Source organism: Podarcis bocagei (genome assembly GCF_964188305.1).
Source record: "Podarcis bocagei genome assembly, chromosome: 8".
NCBI lineage: Eukaryota > Metazoa > Chordata > Lepidosauria > Squamata > Lacertidae > Podarcis > Podarcis bocagei.
Genome location: NC_138133.1, coordinates 72,838,057 through 72,858,319, shown reverse-complemented (window position 1 = coordinate 72,858,319; position 20,263 = coordinate 72,838,057). Strand labels below are relative to the sequence as shown.

At 48.6% G+C, this 20,263-nt stretch overlaps 1 protein-coding gene across 3 annotated transcripts; it reads left to right on the top strand.

Moving 5' to 3' along the window:
- Positions 1-308: 308 nt before the first annotated feature.
- Positions 309-14,785, top strand: KCNV1 (potassium voltage-gated channel modifier subfamily V member 1). Of its 3 annotated transcripts, none has more exons than XM_081204773.1 (4): positions 309-462; positions 5,482-5,994; positions 7,083-7,609; positions 13,843-14,785. In XM_081204773.1, exons 2-4 carry the CDS (start codon positions 5,513-5,515, stop codon positions 14,352-14,354), a joined length of 1,521 nt encoding a protein of 506 aa, XP_081060899.1. In that variant the 5' UTR covers positions 309-462; positions 5,482-5,512; the 3' UTR covers positions 14,355-14,785. The 3 variants fall into 3 exon arrangements, with proteins under 3 accessions (XP_081060899.1, XP_081060897.1, XP_081060898.1); XM_081204771.1 differs by having other exon boundaries at positions 309-466; XM_081204772.1 differs by having other exon boundaries at positions 309-517.
- Positions 14,786-20,263: the final 5,478 nt, after the last annotated feature.

The window sequence follows — 20,263 nt, the reverse complement described above, 5'->3', positions numbered from 1 at the left end:
TGTGGGATTTAAACGCAATAGTCTCTGCTCCAAGCATGACCAAGTCTGGATCCAAGTCAGCATGCAAGCGAAGGAGCTGCCAAACTACCGAGTACTCAGGGAACAAACTTTTCTGCAGGGCGCGCAGCCGGCTGCGGATTCTTCAGCTCTGGCGAGACCCGTTTCCTTCCTAAGCACGTGGCTCCCGCTCCAGGGTCTTTAAAAGATGTCCCGGGTGGTGAACCCCACCCTTCTTTTGCTGTCGCCTCGGAGCTGCGCTCTGATTTGCTCGTGCGCCGGCTCACGCGCCTAACCAAGAAGCGCTGCCCAGAAGTTGGCGAGCTGCAGGCGCCGGCGGCAGAGCGCGCTTGTGCGCAGAGAAGTGGGGAGCTGGCGAGCCTTCCGCCCTTAAAGGCGAGCGCCAGCCGGGGAAGGCGCGGAGAGCTGTAGCCCTGCGATGTGCCCGGAGCAGCACGAGTGGAGGCAGGTAAGGGGGCGTGGCTCTTGAACCTTTGAAGGCGATGCCTGGCTGGAATAGGTGAGCTCCTGTCAATCCATCAGAGTTGCTTCCGTGTGTCGCGCTTCTTGGGTTTATTTCGCGGGGATTCGGCGGGGTCTTCGACGGAGCAACCTTATGCATGCTTACTCGGAAATAAGCGTCGTTGTGTTGAATGAGGCTTACCTGCAGGTTAGTGTGCATGGGATTGCAGGCTCATCTATCTTTAACGTCCTACATACTCCGGGTTTTTGTTTAAAAAATAATAATTTGCTGGTTTTCAGCGTTAACATTTGGTTTCGAGATGATGGATCCAATGCCATTTGGTATTGACATCTTGTGTGTGCTTGCAAAGACAGAGTAAGTCTTATTAAAATCAGTGGAACTTGCTTCCAAGTAAACCTGCAGAGGAGTGTGGGGCTGAATCATAGAGCTGTAGAGTTGGAAGGGTCCACAAAGCCAACTAGTGCAGGAATCTTTGCCCAATGTGGGGCTCAAACCCCACAGATTAAGAGTCTCATGCGCTGCTGACTGAGGTAGCACAGGAGTGTTGGTGGATGATTATTGACCTGGTATTTGGGCAGAGTGTTGGACTTGGACTAAGGAGATCCCTGCTCTGACCTCGTGCCAGTCCCACAGTCTCAGGCTAAGCTACCTTACAGGGTTGTTGTTGTTGTAAGGATAAAATGGGGGAAGCAGTGTGATCTGTGTATAGCACCTTGAACTCCTTAGAGGAAAGGTGGGGTATAAATGCATGTAATGATAATTAAATTAAGATATTGTGAACTGCTTCACAGCTGTGTATAATAATTGGAATTATTATTATTAGTAAAACTCTAGTATTCTGTGCACAGGTAGGGGAAGGGGTCTAGCTCACTGGTGAAGCATCTGCCTTGCATGCAAAAGTTCCGAGATTCAACCCCTGGCATCTCAAGATAGGGTTTGAAGTGCCCCTTGCCTGAAACCCTGGAGAGCTGCTGCTACATGGCATAGATAATGCTAAGCTAGAGGGACGAAAGGTCGGACTCAGTGTAAGACAGCTTCCTGTGTTCTCGCCAGTTGCTTATTTTTAAGATTCTTGGAGAAACAAAACACAATTGGTAGGCTGGTGATATAAACTGATGAAGGGATATGCTGATTAAAATGCACATTTTATTAGCATATAAATGCACATTTATTTAATGCTGCACTAATTATTATTATTGCTGCTGCATAGTATTTGATGCTGCAGTTTATTATTAAGTAGTTTTTAATTCTTGCACTAATAATCATGAAGTATCTAAAGTTGCACGGGACGTGGGTGGCGCTGTGGTCTAAACCACTGAGCCTTTTGGGCTTGCCAATTAGAAGGTCGGCGGTTCAAATCCCCACGACGGGGTGAGCTCCTGTTGTTCGGTCCCAGCTCCTGCCCACCTAGCAGTTCGAAAGCACGTCAAGTGTAAGTAGATAAATAGGTACCACTCCGGCGGGAAGGTAAACGGCGTTTCCGTGCCCTGCTCTGGTTTGCCAGAAGTGGCTTAGTCATGCTGGCCACATGACCCGGAAGCTGTACGCTGGCTCCCTTGGCCAATAAAGCGAGATGAGCACTGCAACCCAGAGTCGTCTGCAACTGGACCTAATGGTCAGGGGTACCTTTACCTATCTAAAGTTGCACTAAGCGATGGACATACCAACCAACACCCCCCCACACACACACACTCAAAAAAGAGAGAACAGTGTGTAATCTACAGAATGGGTAGAGAATGTGAAGGACTACGGTAATTGGCACATTTGTTTTAATTTTTAAAGTGCCACGGATGTAAATTGCAGCTCCTGTTCCTTGCCAAGGTTAATTGAAAAATCCATGGAAGAAGCAAGTCCTGTTGTGTTTAATAGGGCTTATTCCTAGATAAGTGTGCAGAGGATTGCAGCCTAGATGTTGAAAAGGAAACTGCCTCATATTAAACAAAATTCCAGTGAGGAAACCTAATGTGTACATTAGCCATTGTTTTGATTGCCGGCCAATAGAACCAGTGATAATGAGCTGTCTTCTTTTTAACTGCAAGGGAATGCTAAGCAGTTTTAAGAGATCTCATGAGTGGTCATCCCTAAATGTCATGGCATGCAACTTCTCTGCACTTGTGCTTTTAGTGAAGCATTTCCCAGAAGTTGCTTTGGGTTCAGAATAATAACGGGAAGGACAGTCATCATTTTTTGTTATGCAAGCAGCCACCTGGTAAGGTACCTTGATCTCCTAGGCTCTAGCATGCTGTACAAGCTGAGAACCAGGTAGTGTAGAAGAACCAGAATGGGAAATCTCTGGTCCTCCAAATGTTGCAGAACTCCAGCTCCCATCAGCCCCAGCTAGTATGGTGAATGGGCAATGGGAGTCGCTGATCTTTATTTGTTTATATACTGCTTATCCACCCAAAAGGCTTCCAAGCAGTTTACAACTATAAAATCAAGTATAAAAGCATTACATAATTAAAATACACAGTAACAATTCCATTGGGACTTTAGAACATCCTTAATTAGGATGTACAATATAGGAGCTAGCACAACTGTTAAAACAGTTAAATCAGAAGTTCAGTTTAGAGGATTGCGAACTTAAACAGGTGTGTCTTCAGGGGCCGGCAGAATGCCAATATTGATGGAGCCTCTCATATTTCAGCAGTGAGGGCATTTCCCAATACTGGTGCTGCCAGTGAAAAAGCCCAATAATCACCAGGCTGTGAGAAATCTAACCAGGTTCCATTCACTGATTGTAGTGCCCTTACCGGGCAGTGGGGAGAAAGATGGTTTTTCAGGTAACCTAGTCCAGATTTATTTAGGACTTTGTATGTAAGTAGCCCGGGGACGCAGGTGGCGCTGTGGGTAAAGCCTCAGCACCTAGGACTTGCCGGTCGCATGGTCGTGGTTCGAATCCCCGCGACGGGGTGCGCTCCCGTCGTTCGGTCCCAGCGCCTGCCAACCCAGCAGTTCGAAAGCACCCCCAGGTGCAAGTAGATAAATAGGGACCGCTTACCAGCGGGAAGGTAAACGGCGTTCCGTGTGCTGCGCTGGCTCGCCAGATGCAGCTTGTCATGCTGGCCACGTGACCCGGACGTGTCTGTGGACAGCGCTGGCTCCCGGCCTACAGAGTGAGATGAGCACACAACCCTAGAGTCTGGCAAGACTGGCCCATACGGGCAGGGGTACCTTTACCTTTACCTTTTTATGTAAGTAGCAGAACCTTAAAACTGGCTTGGTTGCTCATAGGCAGCCACTGCTATTAGTAGTGGGAAGAGTGCTGGACTTAGCTCCCATGAAACTGGTTTTGTGCCAGTCACTGCATCTCTGCTTAACCTGCCCTGCTGTGTTGGACATTTAGTCATAAAAAAGTTACTTCCATATCTAGTATCTTATAGTTCCATACCGACTTTGAGTAACCTATAACTGGTGCCAAAAACGCCACCCTCCACATTCTATACCCAGAGGGATTATATTATGAAGACGAAACAATATTTATATATTTCAAATATTTGCATCTCAAACCTTATGGTGAGTGGCCAGTTGGTTCTATTTACTACAGGAAAGGACATAGAAGATACAAACCTGAGCAACTTGATATCCTACTAGACTTTGTTTACTTATTTCTGCAAGCATAGTGGCTAGCACTAACACACACACCCTCACCTTAAAAGAAAACCCTTCACTTCTTCTGATCCTGAAATCTGTACTGTGCAGCGAGGAATGGGTTCTTCTGTTGCAGCAGTGGATGCAACCCCATTAAAAAAAGCATCAAAGGGTGAGAGAAATTTAAAAACCACAACATCCAGCCGGAAAGACTTGTTGAAACAAAACTGTCTTCCACAGTATCCAGAAACTACAAATAGTGGGTGTTTGTTGTATCTCAACAAGGATGCAGTTCCACAAAACAGGGCCAGACACAGAGAAGGCCCTGCTCTGAGTTACTGGGGAATGGGCTTCTGATAATTTAGGTACTCTTTTGTAGAACACAGTGATTTGGTGGGTATGTGAGCGGGTAAGGTGATTTGCGTGTTCAGACTCAGAGACCTCCGCCTTAAATAAAGACACATTTAACTCAAATGTTAGTTTTAGTTTTTGGCCGAATTTAGGCCACAACTTTATTGATTACAGAAAAGTGAGTGGTTGCATAGGCTCTGGTTCAACAAGCTCCCTACACCCTTGCAGGTAGCGCTGACCCAGAGCTCTATCATAGGTCAGCCAAGGGTGAACACCTGAGGCAGGGGAAAAGCCTGGGAACAGACTCTGTTCACAACCCCAGATGCTCCCCTGCACTCAGGCATGGGCACAAGCCCCTTTGGGGGGTTGACCAAACCAAGCTGGGTCCCTGGATTCCTTTAACATAATACCCTTCACATAGGGATGGCACCCTATCACATGAACCAGGGCCTATGCGCAACCTTACAAGTTGTGACGATTTGCTACACAGCAGATGAAACCCAAATGGCCACAGCCAATCAGCCAAGTGGGGGGAAATTCCTGCTGTGCCCCTGTCCCAACGACAGATGACACACGACGGCACAGCAAGGTCAATTGCAAAATGCCCTAAAATTAGGGAGAGGTGGGCAGGTGTTCTGATGCACGAGCTGAAAGAGGAAGCTCTGGGACACATGCATGGGTTTATATAGGCCCCTTGATCCATTTAGACTGTGCACCATTGGCCAGATTACACCCAGCAATGAGGGACCTACCAACTGGGTGTTGTGGCTATCCAGTAGACCCACCCACAACCAGGAGGTCAGTCTCCAGGTCTCACTGCAAGACATGCCCTCTTTTATGGAGGACACGATCTCTCAGGCAGACTGCATCTGACCCTGCATAGGGCCTTGTATGTCAGCACCAAAATCTTGACCCAGTAGCAGATTGGCAGCCACTGCAGATCTTGCAGACAAAGTGCTACATGAGGAATTGAGGAAACTGCAAGCAACGACGCATAATTGTTCATTCTGTTGCTTTGCCCCAGCCTGGGCTCTTTGACTTGCATGTGTCATTTTCTCTAGGAGAGAGAAGGCTGCCTCTGGCAGCTGAAGAATGAAGTCCCCTCCTTGCTGCCTGTCCCTTTCTTCAGGAGCATCTGGAGAGGAGCTGGGTGAGAGCACGTCCTTTGGATCTGTGGAGTCCAGTGTCTTCTGCAGCGAGGAGGAGCCAGGAACCTTGCTGCGACCGGTGGCCCCATCCTTGGACTGCATCACAGTCAATGTGGGAGGGGCCCGCTTTGTGCTGTCCCAGAAAAAGCTGTGCTGCTACCCGGACACCCGCCTGGGCAAGCTGGCTGTAGTGGTGTCAGCTGCCCGGGACGTTGCCTCCAGCCTCCTGGATCTCTGCGATGATGCCAATTTGGTGGAGAATGAATATTTCTTTGATCGGAGCTCTCAGGCATTTAGTTACATCCATAATTATTACCAGACGGGCCGGCTGCACGTGATGGATCAGCTCTGTGCACTTTCCTTCCTGCAGGAGATCCAGTATTGGGGGCTGGATGAGCTCAGCATTGACTCTTGCTGCAGGGACAGGTGAGTAATTGATGGGGCCATGGGCCCAAATCCAGTAGGGCTGGGGAAGGCTTCAGTAGGGTGTTGTAGATTAGTTATGCAGTTGGGGAGAGGTGAGGTAAGCACAGATGAAGGGAATTAAGATGAGGTGGTGGCCTGGGTGCCACTGATGTGGATTCCTGCCACCTAGGCAAGGCAGCAGCTGGACAGAAAATTATGGCAGTGGTTGAGTTTGGTATTGAAGTAACCCAGTTGCTTGTATACTTGGAAAGGGGGTGGAAGTTGGGGTTGTGGGGAGCAACTCCAACAGTTTTTTCTAGAAAAAAAATCACTGGGTATACTACTACCACTACTACCACTACTACTAATACCTTATTATTTATACCCCAGCCACTCTGGGTGCTCCCAATGGAATATTAAACAGAATAAAACTTCAAACATTAAAATCTTCCCTGACCAGGGCTGCCTTCAGATGTCTTCTAAAAGTCAGATAGTGTTTATTTCTTTGACATCTGGTGGGAGGACCTTCCACAGGGCAGGCGTCACTACTGAGAAGGCCCTCTGCCTGGTTCCCTGTAACCTCACTTCTTGCAGTGAGGGAACTATCAGAAGGCCCTCGGAGCTGAACAATGGGAGTGGAGACACTCATTCAGGTATACTGGGCTGAGGCTGGCTAATGTAACCTTGAAACAGGTTCCTCCTGGGATTAAATTAATGTGTGATCTAAAGCAAGGACAGCTAGCTTGTGGCAATCTGGATGTTGATGAGCTACAACTCCCATCAGCCCTGCCAACTAGCCATACTGGTTGGAGCTGATGGGAGTTGTAGTCCAAGACACCTGGAGGGCCACTAGTTAGCCACCCCTGTTTTTAAGGCAGACTTGATGTGTAGCACGGAGGAGTTGAGGATGATTTTAGGTTTGTCCCTTTTGCTGATCATCTGGCTTTGCAGCTCTGATGTTCACAAGAGCACACTTTGAAGTCAGTGGCCGCTGTCTTTTTGCATTTGTAATTGAAGTTGGTTGTGGTGGTGCACGTGCTGCCACAAGTGTTTGCATTCATTTCAGATGAGGTATAGTGTCACATTTTGTGCTTCGCTGCCCTGCACAGGTACTTCAGGAGGAAAGAACTGAGCGAAGCCTTGGATATCAAGAAAGAAGCTGAAGCACTTGATGCCCAGGAAGAGGAAGAGGACTTCTCCGGGAGCCTCTGCCCCAGATTCAGGCAGAAGCTTTGGGAGGTATTGGAAAAACCTGGGTCTTCTGTCGCTGCCAGGACTTTTGGCACCATCTCCATGGCCTTTGTCATCATCTCTATTGCCAACATGGCCCTCATCTCTGTAGAACTGAGCTGGCTGCCACCACACCTCCTTGACATCCTGGAGTATGTGTGTATCGCCTGGTTCACAGGAGAGTTTGCCCTGCGTTTCCTGTGCGCACAGAAGAAATTCTACTTCATACGGAATGTAGCAAACATCATAGACCTGCTGGCCATTTTGCCCTTCTACATCACACTGGTAGTGGAGAGCTTGCGTGGCAGACACAGCTCCCAGGAGCTGGAAAACATGGGACGTATTGTTCAGGTGTTAAGGCTGCTGAGGGGTCTGCGCATGCTGAAGTTGGGCCGGCATTCAACAGGTAAACTCTTGGGGAAATTGATTATTTTGTGGTTCTACCTAAGGGGGGGGGGTGATTTTAAGAAACTCAGATGAGAAGCTGACTTCCATATGAGCAGAGGCCCACAACATGAGACTGGTCCCATGTTGCAAGCTAAGCTTTGTAGTCACCAAACTCCAGACAGACCCTTCCCCCAGAATCATTTCCAAGGCAAGCAAGTGACTGTACATATCCCAGATAGGTTTAACAGTCCATCACTCTTCATGGGGAACAGGGGTCTCCTACCAACTCTCAGCACAAACTACAGCTCCCAGAAGTCTTTGGGGAAGCCATAACTGTTTAAAAGTGGTATCCAGTGCTTTTGTGTGTGTGTAGGGTGTATGTGTGTGGGTACTCACCATGAAGTAAGTGCCACACTTTTAACATTTGGGGGAGGGAAATGTGCTGGTACTGCCGTACCCTTGAGTACCCCCAGAGAGAGAGAGAAGCACTGGTAGTATCATAGTACTTTAAATATATGGTGTGAATGTGGCCAGAGAAAGGGTATTTCATAATTCCATTCCTTTCAGTTTATTGACTTACTCTGTCACCACAATGCCTAATTTTAACAGTGCTTCCTCTGTCATCTGATGGACACAGTCCCTTGTCTGAAAGCTGCCTTAAACCAGGTGATGCTATCTCCTGATCTTCCTCAGTATAGTCTACTTTGCCCAGCAGTTCCTCTCCAGGATCAAAAGCAGAGGTCTTTCCTGCCATTTGATCCTTCTAACAAGAGATGCTGGGCATTGAACCAAGGATCTTTTGCATGCAAAACAGAAGCTCTACCACAGAGCTATGGTACCCTTCCGAGGACCTTCCATCATAAGAGTTGGAAGAGACCATGAGGACCATCTAGTCCAACCCGTTGCAATGCAGGAATTTTTCACCCAACATGGGGCTTGACCCATAGCTCTCAGATTAAGAGTCTCCTGCTCTAGTGCCTTCTTAGCAAGCCTCACTTTCCACAGGAAACTGACTCTTTTCTGTATCCCACAATTGTGGGAGAATTAAGCAGAGGGGACCAGTTCACCTCAGGGTGACATCTCCCTCTAGAAAACTAGCTAAATCTGCCCTGAGGTCCTACAGTTCTGAGAAGCTGAATAGGCAAATCGTCATGATTTTTAGGTTGCCAGGGTGGGAAGCCTGTGACCCTTCTAGTTGTTGATGGAGTCCCATCAGCCTCTGCCAGGGATGATGGGAGTTGTAACCCAGCAACATTTGAAGGGCAACTGGTTCCTCACCCCTGGTCTGAGGCCTAGTTCTTACAAGGAACAAACCTGTTTCTGAACTGCACCAATAGTAGTAGGGGGCAGCAGGAATTACAGGACTGAATTCTCCTTCGTACAACAACAGAAGAAAAATCCCTACATGCAGAAAAACTAACATGTTAGGAAGAAGACTGGCCTAAAACCTTTGCTGCAGCATCTAGTTTTCTCTGTTCAGGGAATTTGACTTGTTTGGGGGTTTTGGTGTGTGTGTGTGTGTGTGTGTGTGTGTGTGTGTGTGTGTGTCTGAGAGAGAGAGAGAGAGAGAGAGAGAGAGAGAGAGAGAGTATCTAATCATGTTAGCATCCTGAAGTGGTACAGTCCAGAAATAATGTTATTACCCCAACACAGGTTAATTGGACCGTCATGCTAGAAACTCCCTCTAATCACTTCTCTTAACCTCTTCATCACCCCCCTATTAGTGCTATATAAGCTAATTTGGTTGCCTGCCCATTTCATTGTCAACAGTGAGTAAACTGGCAAGGGTCAGAGATGGCTTGCTAGCAGCATTGCATTACTATTCAAAATAAAACTGGATTCATATCTGCAAGCATTTGCCTAGAAGGGGTTGCCTATATGAACACAGCTATTCTGAATTTATAATATTCTGTTTGCTTCTTTTATTCTTGAACAGATCAGATTGGAAAGTCATAGCAGCAAGGCTATGTTTGCAGCTGATGGGCTCAAATGTTGCCTCAGATGAATCTGTTGTTGCAACATGTTCCCCACTTCCTCAAATGGAGAGAAATCCCAGATCGGTTTCCTTTAGTTGGCAGAGCACTGAAGGCTTCATTTTGTAATATATACATGGCAGAAGATAGGGCAACCCCCCCACAAACTGTGCCCCCATTTTCATCTGATTTGGGCTTCCAAAAAAACCTTTCACTTACTTTACCTGTTTTATTTGCTGAATGTATATAGCTGCTTCATAAGTTCCAGGAGTCTCAGAAAACAATGTAAAACTGTTAAAGATACTGAAACACTCAATCACATATTTATTTCTCTCACACACTTCCAGCATTGCAGCCAACCTCTGGGTATCTAATTCAGAAAAGATGCCAGCTTCCAGGAGACAACCTCCTAACAATAGGTTCATTAAATAAACTGAGCATCATTGAACTGTTAACAAAGCAGTGGCCTTCTAGCTTCTGTAATTTCTTTTATTTTCAGAATCATTCCAGTTTGTAACATATTGCAGGAAGAAAGAGAGAGGAGAGGAACTTTTATGTCCATATAACATATGTGATCTACGTTAGTCACGGGTGTCATGAAAGATAAGAGAGTCCTCTTTCCTTGCTGGTCCCTTGGAATCAGTTTTTACTCATCATAGGAGGTGAGGTGAGAATTTATTTAAAGAGACAATGAGGAATAATGAGATTGAGTAAGGGCAGAAGAAACTTGCTGGTATCCAAGCCGGGGCAAAATGGCAATGAACTCTTATGGTGAGGACTTCTACCCACAATGCATCCTGGTCATAGGCGCCGACTCCATGGGGCTTGAGGGGGCCCGAGCCCCCTCAAAAATTCGTTTGGGGGGGCTCCGCCCCCCCCCCATAATCTCCGGCGCCCCTCCAGCAGAGCGCCATCGCCGCCCCTCCCCCAGCCCAAAATGCACAGGGTCGGGCTGCATAATAATAATAATAATAATAAATTTTATTTATATCCCGCCCTCCCCAGCTGAGCCGGGCTCAGGGCGGCTAACAACAATCAAATAAACAATCAAATAATAACACATTCTAAAAATATTTCATTATAAAATTAGTTAAAATCACATTGGTGGCAACCGATTAAACAAAATTCTGTGCAGGTTGCCAGAGGAGGGGGTCAGGCTGCGCCCTGACTAAAGGCCTGGCGGAACAACTCTGTCTTGCAGGCCCTGCGGAAAGATGTCAAGTCCCGCAGGGCCCTGGTCTCTTGTGACAGAGCATTCCACCAGGTTGGAGCTGCAGCCGAGAAGGCCCTGGCTCTAGTTGAGGCCAGCCTAACCTCTCTGAGGCCTGGGACCTTGAGGGTGTTATTATTTGTAGACCGTAGGTTTCTCTGTGGGGCATACCAGGAGAGGCGGTCCCGTAGGTACGAGGGTCCTAGGCCGTATAGGGCTTTAAAGGTTAAAACCAGCACCTTAAACCTGATCCTGTACTCCACCGGGAGCCAGTGCAGCTGGTATAGCACCGGATGAATGTGATCCCGCAGCGAAGACCCCGTAAGGAGTCTCGCTGCGGCATTCTGCACCCGCTGGAGTTTCTGGGTCAGTCTCAAGGGCAGCCCCACGTAGAGCGAGTTACAATAATCCAGTCTGGAGGTGACCGTCGCATGGATCACAGTGGCTAGGTCAGGGCGAGAGAGATAAGGGGCCAACTGCTTAGCTTGGCGGAGATGGAAAAATGCCGCCTTTGTTATAGCTGTAATCTGCGCCTCCATAGAGAGGGAGGTATCGAAGATTACACCCAAACTCTTAACAGACGGTGCTGGCACTAATTGCACCCCCGCAAGAGATGGGAGTTGCCCCCTCGATCCCATATCGTCCCGCCCCAGCCAGAGGACCTCTGTCTTCGAAATGCCTCCTGCCCTCCCTCCCGAGCAAAAGCTCCACCCAATTTCCGCTCCGGAGCTGATTAATAGGCGCAGCACGCTCTCCCCTATTGGCTCACGAGGAGGCGACGCCACTTTATTTGCATATTCATGAGCTTATTTATTATTCTTGAGCTTTCCCGGGCCCCCCCAATATTTTTTATAAGTCCGCGTCCCTGATCCTGGTGTTAAAGAGTCCATGTATTGTGTTAAAACATAATACCACTCCTGCAGGCAAGTTATACTTGCTACTGCATCAGACTAGCATAAGTTATAGAAAGTGCTAACTTGACACATCTTGACGCTACGGCATATTGTTTTTATGTCATATCTCCCATACATAGACTGATAGATCACCAGCTCTTGAATTGTTCCATCTTTGAAGAAACTTGGAGAAGGCTTGAGATGGAAAACAGTCAATTTTTATTTTAAACAACCGAGATGTGCCATTAAAATGACATTCACAAGAGACATAAATTAGGTGCTATGCATTGCAAGCCTGTGTGTGCTTGGAAGGAACCCCATCAAGTTCAATGAGACTAACTCCCAGATGTCTGTATAGGACTTCAGCCTAAAAATATGAGGGTTGAGGCTGTTTTTACATGTGCATGTACATAAATTGCAGCTGTGTGGAGTACCTCAATCGAACAGAATCTTGTTTTGATGTGAGGCTAGTTGATATGAAAGGGGGTTTTTGGGCCAGCGCTGGTGATAATAAAGCTATAGTCCTGAGCTCATACAGTTGGCAGTTATCCACCTCTAAAATTCATTATTTCATATACATTTAGTATTGAGGTACAGCAGATGAATGTCAGCTCTTGCATGCAGGAAATGATTCTCAAGTACAAAATTTGGAGAGATGACTGGGTAAGCAGTATCACTTACTTAAGGACTTCAGCAGAACTCAGATGGATCCTGAGTCAACAAACTAAATATGAGCCAACAGCGTGATGCTGCTTTAAAAGGGCAAATGCTAATATGGGTTACACAGAAGTACTGCATCCCAGGCATGGGAAGAAATTGTTCTACTCTACTGAGTGCTGGTTGATTCCCAGCTACATAAGGATACTAAATATGTTTTGTTTTGGTTTTAACCGTTAAAGGAGAATAGCAGGGCTGACTTTGTTGGAAGAAGTGTTCCATTCATTCAGACCCCATGTCCAACCTCTCCAAAAGCATTTTCCTTCCTCTTTTGCTATATTGGGCCTCCTCCCCTAATAAATACTGGGTGAGATGAGAGCACTTTTTCAACCCAAAGGCTGTATCCTGTCCTGAGGACCACATGCCAGTGGTGGGTGGGACCAGAGGCAAAAGTGGGTGGATAAATAAATGCAGATGTTACCTTTGTACAGTAGGCTAGTTTCTGCATGCACACCTCTCTATCCTCCATCCAGGCAAGCAAGTGGCTTGATCAGAAGTCAAGGATACATTCTAGCCATGGAAAAGCATGCAAAGCAAGGACACTGAGGGTCTAGCCAGGAAAGGAGGCTTGTGCCCTAGGGAGAGTTTTGAGGGCCCAATAGAAAGACCTAGAGAGCCACATTTGGCCTCTGAGCCACCTCAGACCTAAGGAAGTATTTGTACCATTTGTTCTCCCTTTCCAAGTGGGCTTTAGTTCAACCTCTGCTGCTCAGAAGGCAGGAGCTCACATGACCACAGCTTTGCTCAAGGCCTCTCTATCCCACTCCATTACTGGTCCTGTTTAGCTTGTCTTACTATTGCCCTTGCAGCAGGGAGGAGAATGGGGACAAAACTAGAATTATGGGGCTCAGCTGTCACTGATGCAGGTTCCACCTGCCGTTGGTATCCCAGCCATCCACCCTACAAGTCCCAGGGGCATCAGGCTTCAGGGAATCTGATCCCTCCCATGGTGGCAGCCAAGAACCAGATAAACAAAAAAATGTTTCTTACCAAGTAATTTATTCACAATCACAGAGATAGCTGAAGGAATGCATTCTAACTAGGATAATGCCATTGCTCCAAGTAAAGTCCACCCTCTCTGTCTCTTCTATTGTATGTCACACCTAATGTGAGCTTTCTGCCTCTGAGCTTTCTGTTCTACTACCTTCAGTGCACGCCTGGTCCTGGGAGAGGGAAGGTCAGGAATGCTTTCCAAAGACACTGAGTCTGTCAGTGGTCTCTCCCCTGGTGCTGCTTCTTCCTGCTGTTCCTCTCCCAGCTTCTCCCCTCTGCAGTCTCTGAACTATGCCCTTCTGCAAACCACTGTTCTAAATCTATACAGTCCTCCTGTTCTTGGGAAGGTTCAGGAGAATGGGGGGTGGTCTCCACCATTCCTCCTCAGTCCAGCCCCTGAGAAGGGGGCACCAGCCACCACTGATGGAGGCTGTGACCTGAACTGAAATCCTCTATTGCGTTGCAGGTTTGCGGTCCCTGGGCATGACCATTGCCCAGTGCTACGAAGAGGTCGGCATGCTCCTGCTTTTCCTTTCTGTGGGCATCTCCATCTTCTCCACCATGGAGTTCTTTGTCGAGCAAGGTGTCCATGGCACAACCTTCACAAGTGTGCCCTGTGCTTGGTGGTGGGCTACGACATCCATGACGACAGTTGGCTACGGAGACATTAGGCCGGACACAACCATTGGCAAGATAGTGGCATTCGTGTGTATATTGTCAGGAATTCTCGTTCTGGCTTTGCCGATAGCCATCATCAATGACCGCTTTTCTGCCTGTTACTTCACGCTGAAGATAAAGGAAGCTGCTCTCCGGCAGCGTGAAGCCTTAAAGAAGCTCACAAAAAACATGTCCAGCGATTGCACCGTCAATGTTAATTTGCGCGACGTCTATGCTCGAAGTGTCATGGATGTGCTGAGGCTAAAAGGCCGGGACAGAACAAGCACTAGGAGCAGTGGTGGTGATGAGTTTTGGTTTTGATTTCTTTAAAAACCAAAACAGCATAAGGCAGGGGTAGCCAATGTCGTACTGTCCAGATATTGTTAGACTACAACACCCATCATTTTATTACCATTGGCAATGTTTGCTGGGACTGATGGGAGTTGTAATCCAACAACTTCTAGAGAACACTACACTGTTTAAAATGTGTGTCTAATGTTTTGTCAGCCTTGATAATAAATGCTGTGTTGAATACGAGGCTAACAATTGTTTCATGTTCTCCCCTATTAAATTTCCCTTTCCAGGTTTCTGAGCATATGACAACAATTACCCTAACCCAAAGGCTTATTAAAAGCAAAAACACTCAGGTTATACTGACTCTTACCATTTAGACCATTCATTAGAATAAAATGGCAAATTCATCTACATAAGACAATGTTTCGGTTATTTGGTAATAGTTCTTATGCTTGCTTTAATATGAAAAAATAAAGTGTTAGCAAAATGAAAGTTGTTGTACTGTTTTGTTTTATATTTTAAAGAGTTTTTTATTTTTAAAAAAATAGCAAGAGATGAGGAGCCTTTACAGTTGTGTCACAGTAGCCAATTTGAGACATGATTTAGTCCACCTCAGAGATGGGGGACTCAGCTTCTCTCAATCTCATTTACCCTTTTGAGGAAAGTCATACTTATAGCCTAAATCAGATGTGAGGAACCTGAGACGCTCCAGATGTTATTAATAATAATAATAATAATAAATTTTATTTATATCCCGCCCTCCCCAGCCGAAGCCGGGCTCAGGGCGGCTAACAACACTAAAATAGTGCAACATTATAAAAACATCATAAGAATTAATTAAAATCAAAATTGATGGCAACCATAAACTAAAGTATTGTAAAGATTGCCAAAGGAGGGAGTCAGGCTGTGCCCTAACCAAAGGCCTGGTGGAACAGCTCTGTCTTGCAGGCCCTGCGGAAGGATGTCAAGTCCTGCAGGGCCCTTGTCTCTTGTGACAGAGCGTTCCACCAGGTTGGAGCCGCAGCCGAAAAAGCCCTGGCTCTAGTTGAGGCCAGCCTAACCTCTCTGCGGCCTGGGACCTTCAAGATGTTTTTATTTGAAGACCGTAAGTTCCTCTGTGGGGCATACCAGGAGAGGCGGTCCCGTAGGTACGAGGGTCCTAGGCCGTGTAGGGCTTTGAAGGTTAAAACCAGCACCTTAAACCTGATCCTGTACTCCACCGGGAGCCAGTGCAGCTGGTATAGCACCGGATGAATGTGATCCCGCAGCGAAGACCCCGTAAGGAGTCTCGCTGCGGCATTCTGCACCCGCTGGAGTTTCTGGGTCAGTCTCAAAGGCAGCCCCACGTAGAGCGAGTTACAATAATCCAGTCTGGAGGTGACCGTCGCATGGATCACAGTGGCTAGGTCAGGGCGAGAGAGGTAAGGAGCCAACTGCTTAGCTTGGCGGAGATGAAAAAATGCCGCCTTTGTTATAGCTGCAATCTGCGCCTCCATGGAGAGGGAGGTATCGAAGATTACACCCAAACTCTTAACGGACGGTGCTGGCACTAATTACCCCCGCAAGAGATGGGAGTTGCCCCCTCAATCCCATATCATCCCGTCCCAGCCAGAGGACCTCTGTCTTCGAAGGATTTAACTTCAACCGGCTCCCACATAACCATCCAGCCACAGCTTCCAAGCATCTGATCAGTGTGTCTGGGGCTGAGTCAGGATGGCCATCCATCAACAGATAGAGTTGGGTGTCATCAGCATACTGATGGCAGCCCAGCCCAAAACTCCGGACAAGCTGGGCGAGGGGGCGCATAAAGATGTTAAAAAGCATCGGGGAGAGAATCGCACCCTGAGGCACTCCACACACCAAGGAGTGGCGGGATGACAGTTCCCCCCCAAGCGCCACCCTCTGTCCCCGACCAGAGAGAAACGAGCACAGCCATTGGAGGACTGTGCCCTGGATCCCCACATCGGCGAGGCGGTGGTCCAGAAGTTCGTGATCGACCATGTCGAAAGCTGCTGACAGATCTAGAAGAATCAGCAGCCCCGACCCGCCTCGGTCCAGCTGTCTACGAAGATCATCTGTTAGGGCGACCAGAGCCGTCTCGGTCCCATGACCAGCGCGGAAGCCAGACTGGAATGGATCCAGAGCCGATGTTTCATCCAGAAACCTACCAAGCTGTTCAGCAACCGCTCTCTCAATCACCTTACCCAGGAATGGAAGATTCGAAACTGGGCGGTAATTGGATAGATCTAAGGGATCTAATGATGTTTTCTTTAAGAGCGGATGCACCACTGCCTCCTTCAGTTCCCCTGGGAATGTCCCGGTGCCAAGGGACAAATTGATGATATCCCCCAGGGGGGCCCGCACCTCGTCTGGACACGCTCTAATCAGCCAAGACGGGCACGGGTCGAGAGGACAAGTGGTGGGTTTTCCAGCTCGGAGGAATCTGTCCACATCGGCTGGGGATATCCGGTCAAAGTGGTCCAATACTGGACCCGAGGACAGTCGAGGGGCCTCCAGTTCCTTTATTGTATCCAAATTGGCAGGGAGGTCATGGCGGAGCGACAGGACCTTCTCCGCAAAAAAGCTCGCAAATGCCTCACAGCTGTGTGTCGAATTGTTATTTAAATTTGGCTGTCCTTCGAGGGACGTTAAAGACCGAATTATACTAAATAATTGTGCCGGGCGAGAGCTAGCGGATGCAATGGAGGCCGAGAAGTAGGACTTCTTAGCGGCCTTCACTGCCATCTCGTAGGTTTTCATAAAAACCCTATAAGATGTTCTTGAGGCTCCGTCACGGGCACCCCGCCATACTCGCTCTAGCCGTCTGAGGTCCCGCTTCATTTTCCGGAGCTCCTCAGTAAACCAGGGAGCCCGGTTTCTGCGGGGTCGCAGAGGGCGCTTAGGTGCGATCTCATTGATGGCTGCCAGGAGCTGGGTATTCCAGCCCTCAACAAGCTCAGTCAATGAGTTGCCAGGGGGAGAAAGGTCCCGCAAGGCTTGATGGAATCTATCAGGGTCCATCAGCCTCCGCGGGCGAGCCCAAATCGGCTCACCACCTAAGCAGGGTGGGGGTGGAACATCAATCCTGGCTTTCAGAGCGTAGTGATCAGACCATGGCACCTTCATCGAAGGAAACATGATCACATCTATACCGATGCCAAAGATCAGATCCAGCGTGTGGCCTGCTTGATGTGTGGGGCCCGAAACAAACTGGGAGAGCCCTAGTGTCGCCATGGAAGACACCAGGTCCAGAGCCTGTGAGGAGGGAGTGGCATCGGCATGGATGTTGAAGTCCCCCAATACCAATAGGTTAGGGAACTCCAAGGCCCAGCCGGCCACCGCCTCCAGCAGGCCTGACAGGGTGGCTGCTGGTGCGCTAGGTGGCCGGTACACCAGCCAGACAGCCAAGCTCACCTCGGAGCCCCACACTAGGCCAACACATTCAATGCCGGGGATCGATGGCGGTGGTAGAGCCCTGAAAGAACAATCTTCCCAGATTAATAGTGCCACCCCTCCCCCCCGGCCCACAGTCCGTGACTGGTGGAGGACGGAAAAACCCGGGGGCGCCATCTCTCGTAAGGTAACAGTATCCCCTTCACGCACCCAGGTCTCCGTCACACAAGCCAGGTCGACCCCCTGCGAGATGATGAAATCTTGCAGGGTGGCGGTTTTGTTGCCTATAGACCTGGCATTGCACAACACCAGTGACGGAGGTGAGTAATCCTTGCTCACCCTACCCTCGTCTCTCGGGATGGGGCGCAGATTGGAAGGGGTACGAGCATATCCGTATCTCGATCCCCTTCGCCTATGACATCTGCCCCCACCGCCATACCTCCCTCGCCCCTCCACAGTAGGAATCCCAAGCCTCATACTCGCCTCCATTTACAAATTATAAAAGCAAACAAACAAACAAAGAAACAATTACATCAAAACAAAACCAATCCCCACCCCACTCAGCAACCATCCCACCCCAACCCAAAATAAAACAAAACAAAATAAAAATACATGGATAAAAAACCACCGTTTCTGGTGACACAACAGAGTAAAAAAAAAAAACACTTTTAAAACACTTTAAAATATATAAAACGTTTAAACATTTGCTGCCGCCGCAGCAGTGTCCTTAGAGTTGTGGCAGTGGTGAGTATGGGGGCCGCCCCCAGGCCCAAGGTGGAGAATGGGCTTGCAGGGGGAGCGGTCCTCCCCAAGACTCACTGGCAGAACAACAGCAGCGATGTCCCGAGGCCTCCTTGGAGCCTTATATGCTGAGGTGGAGTATGGGGCCCGCCCCCAGGCCCAAGATGGAGAATGGGCTTGCAGGGCGAGTGGTCCTCCCCAAGACTCACTGGCAGAACAACAGCAGCGATGTCCCGAGGCCTCCTTGGAGCCTTATATGCTGAGGTGGAGTATGGGGCCCGCCCCCAGGCCCAAGGTGGAGAATGGGCTTGCAGGGGGAGCGGTCCTCCCCAAGACTCACTGGCAGAACAATAGCAGCGATGTCCCGAGGCCTCCTTGGAGCCTTATATGCTGAGGTGGAGTATGGGGCCCGCCCCCAGGCCCAAGATGGAGAATGGGCTTGCAGGGGGAGCGGTCCTCCCCAAGACTCACCGGCAAAGCGGCAGCAGCGATGTCCCGAGGCCTCCTTGGGGCCTTATATGCTGAGGTGGAGTATGGGGCCCGCCCCCAGGCCCAAGGTGGAGAATGGGCTTGCAGGGCGAGTGGTCCTCCCCAAGACTCACTGGCAGAACAACAGCAGCGATGTCCCGAGGCCTCCTTGGAGCCTTATATGCTGAGGTGGAGTATGGGGCCCGCCCCCAGGCCCAAGGTGGAGAATGGGCTTGCAGGGGGAGCGGTCCTCCCCAAGACTCACTGGCAGAACAACAGCAGCGATGTCCCGAGGCCTCCTTGGAGCCTTATATGCTGAGGTGGAGTATGGGGCCCGCCCCCAGGCCCAAGATGGAGAATTCCCAGGCACTCCAACCAGTAGTGCCTGGGAACTGGTGGGCAAAAGGCAGGGATCCCTCCGACAGGCAGAGCCAACTAATTCTAAATTTGGCCAACAGTCAGAGATGATGGAAGTTAAATATTCCAACAACATCCAGAGGACTACGGGTCTCCCATTCTTGCTCTGACATTCGCCATAGTGACTTTCACAATGCATATCTGAAACCCTGCTCCCACACCCCACACAAATACTTACATTCTAATCCTGTGCACAGCTACTGGGGAGTAAGTTCCACATTGCCATTTACTCACAAGATGTATGCATAGAATTGCAGCTTTAAACAATCATAGAGTTGGAAGAGACCCTGCGGATCATTGAGCCCAACTCTCTGCAATGGAGGAATATGCAGTGGTCCCATACAGGGAATGAACCTGAAACCTTGGCATTAGCAGTACCACACAATCAAAATGGGGGTGTAGAGATTGGGATGTAGGAGACATCCACACCATACATTTAAAGCATGTGGCTCCCCACCCCAAGTCCCCTGAGGACTGCAGTTTGTACCTTTCTGAGGGGTAATTCCCAGCATCCTTAAACTACAGTTCCCAAGATTCTTGGGTGTCGGGAGGAGAGTCATGTGCTTTAAATGTATGGTACAGATGTGACCTTAGAGCAGGTAAGGCTCTGAAATGATCATTGTGGTTTAATAGATCTGAGCTTCTGTTTTGGATATGACTATAGATGTATTTCCTGTGCTGGCTTGCACTGATGTCGAACTCTATATGCCCTTAATAATTGATACAGGGCTGCTTTCCAGCTCTAGGATACTCTTTAACATCAGTGTGACAAGAGGGTGCCTCTTTTTCTTTGTGGCTCACATGTCATCGACCCTCTTCTTATCAAGTCCCCTGCCAGACAGCTGATGAATGCTTTCAGAAACAGTAGCAATTTATATGTTAACGCTGATGCCCACTGGCACACTGTCAATGGTATC

What these genes read in the sequence shown, in the direction of transcription:
- KCNV1 (XM_081204773.1), top strand. Translation starts at nt 5,513, where the DNA reads ATGAAGTCCCCTCCTTGCTGCCTGTCCCTTTCTTCAGGAGCATCTGGA. An exon ending in GACTCTTGCTGCAGGGACAG is followed by an intron (nt 5,995 to 7,082) that starts GTGAGTAATTGA and finishes TGCCCTGCACAG; the next exon opens with GTACTTCAGGAGGAAAGAAC. An exon ending in GTTGGGCCGGCATTCAACAG is followed by an intron (nt 7,610 to 13,842) that starts GTAAACTCTTGG and finishes ATTGCGTTGCAG; the next exon opens with GTTTGCGGTCCCTGGGCATG.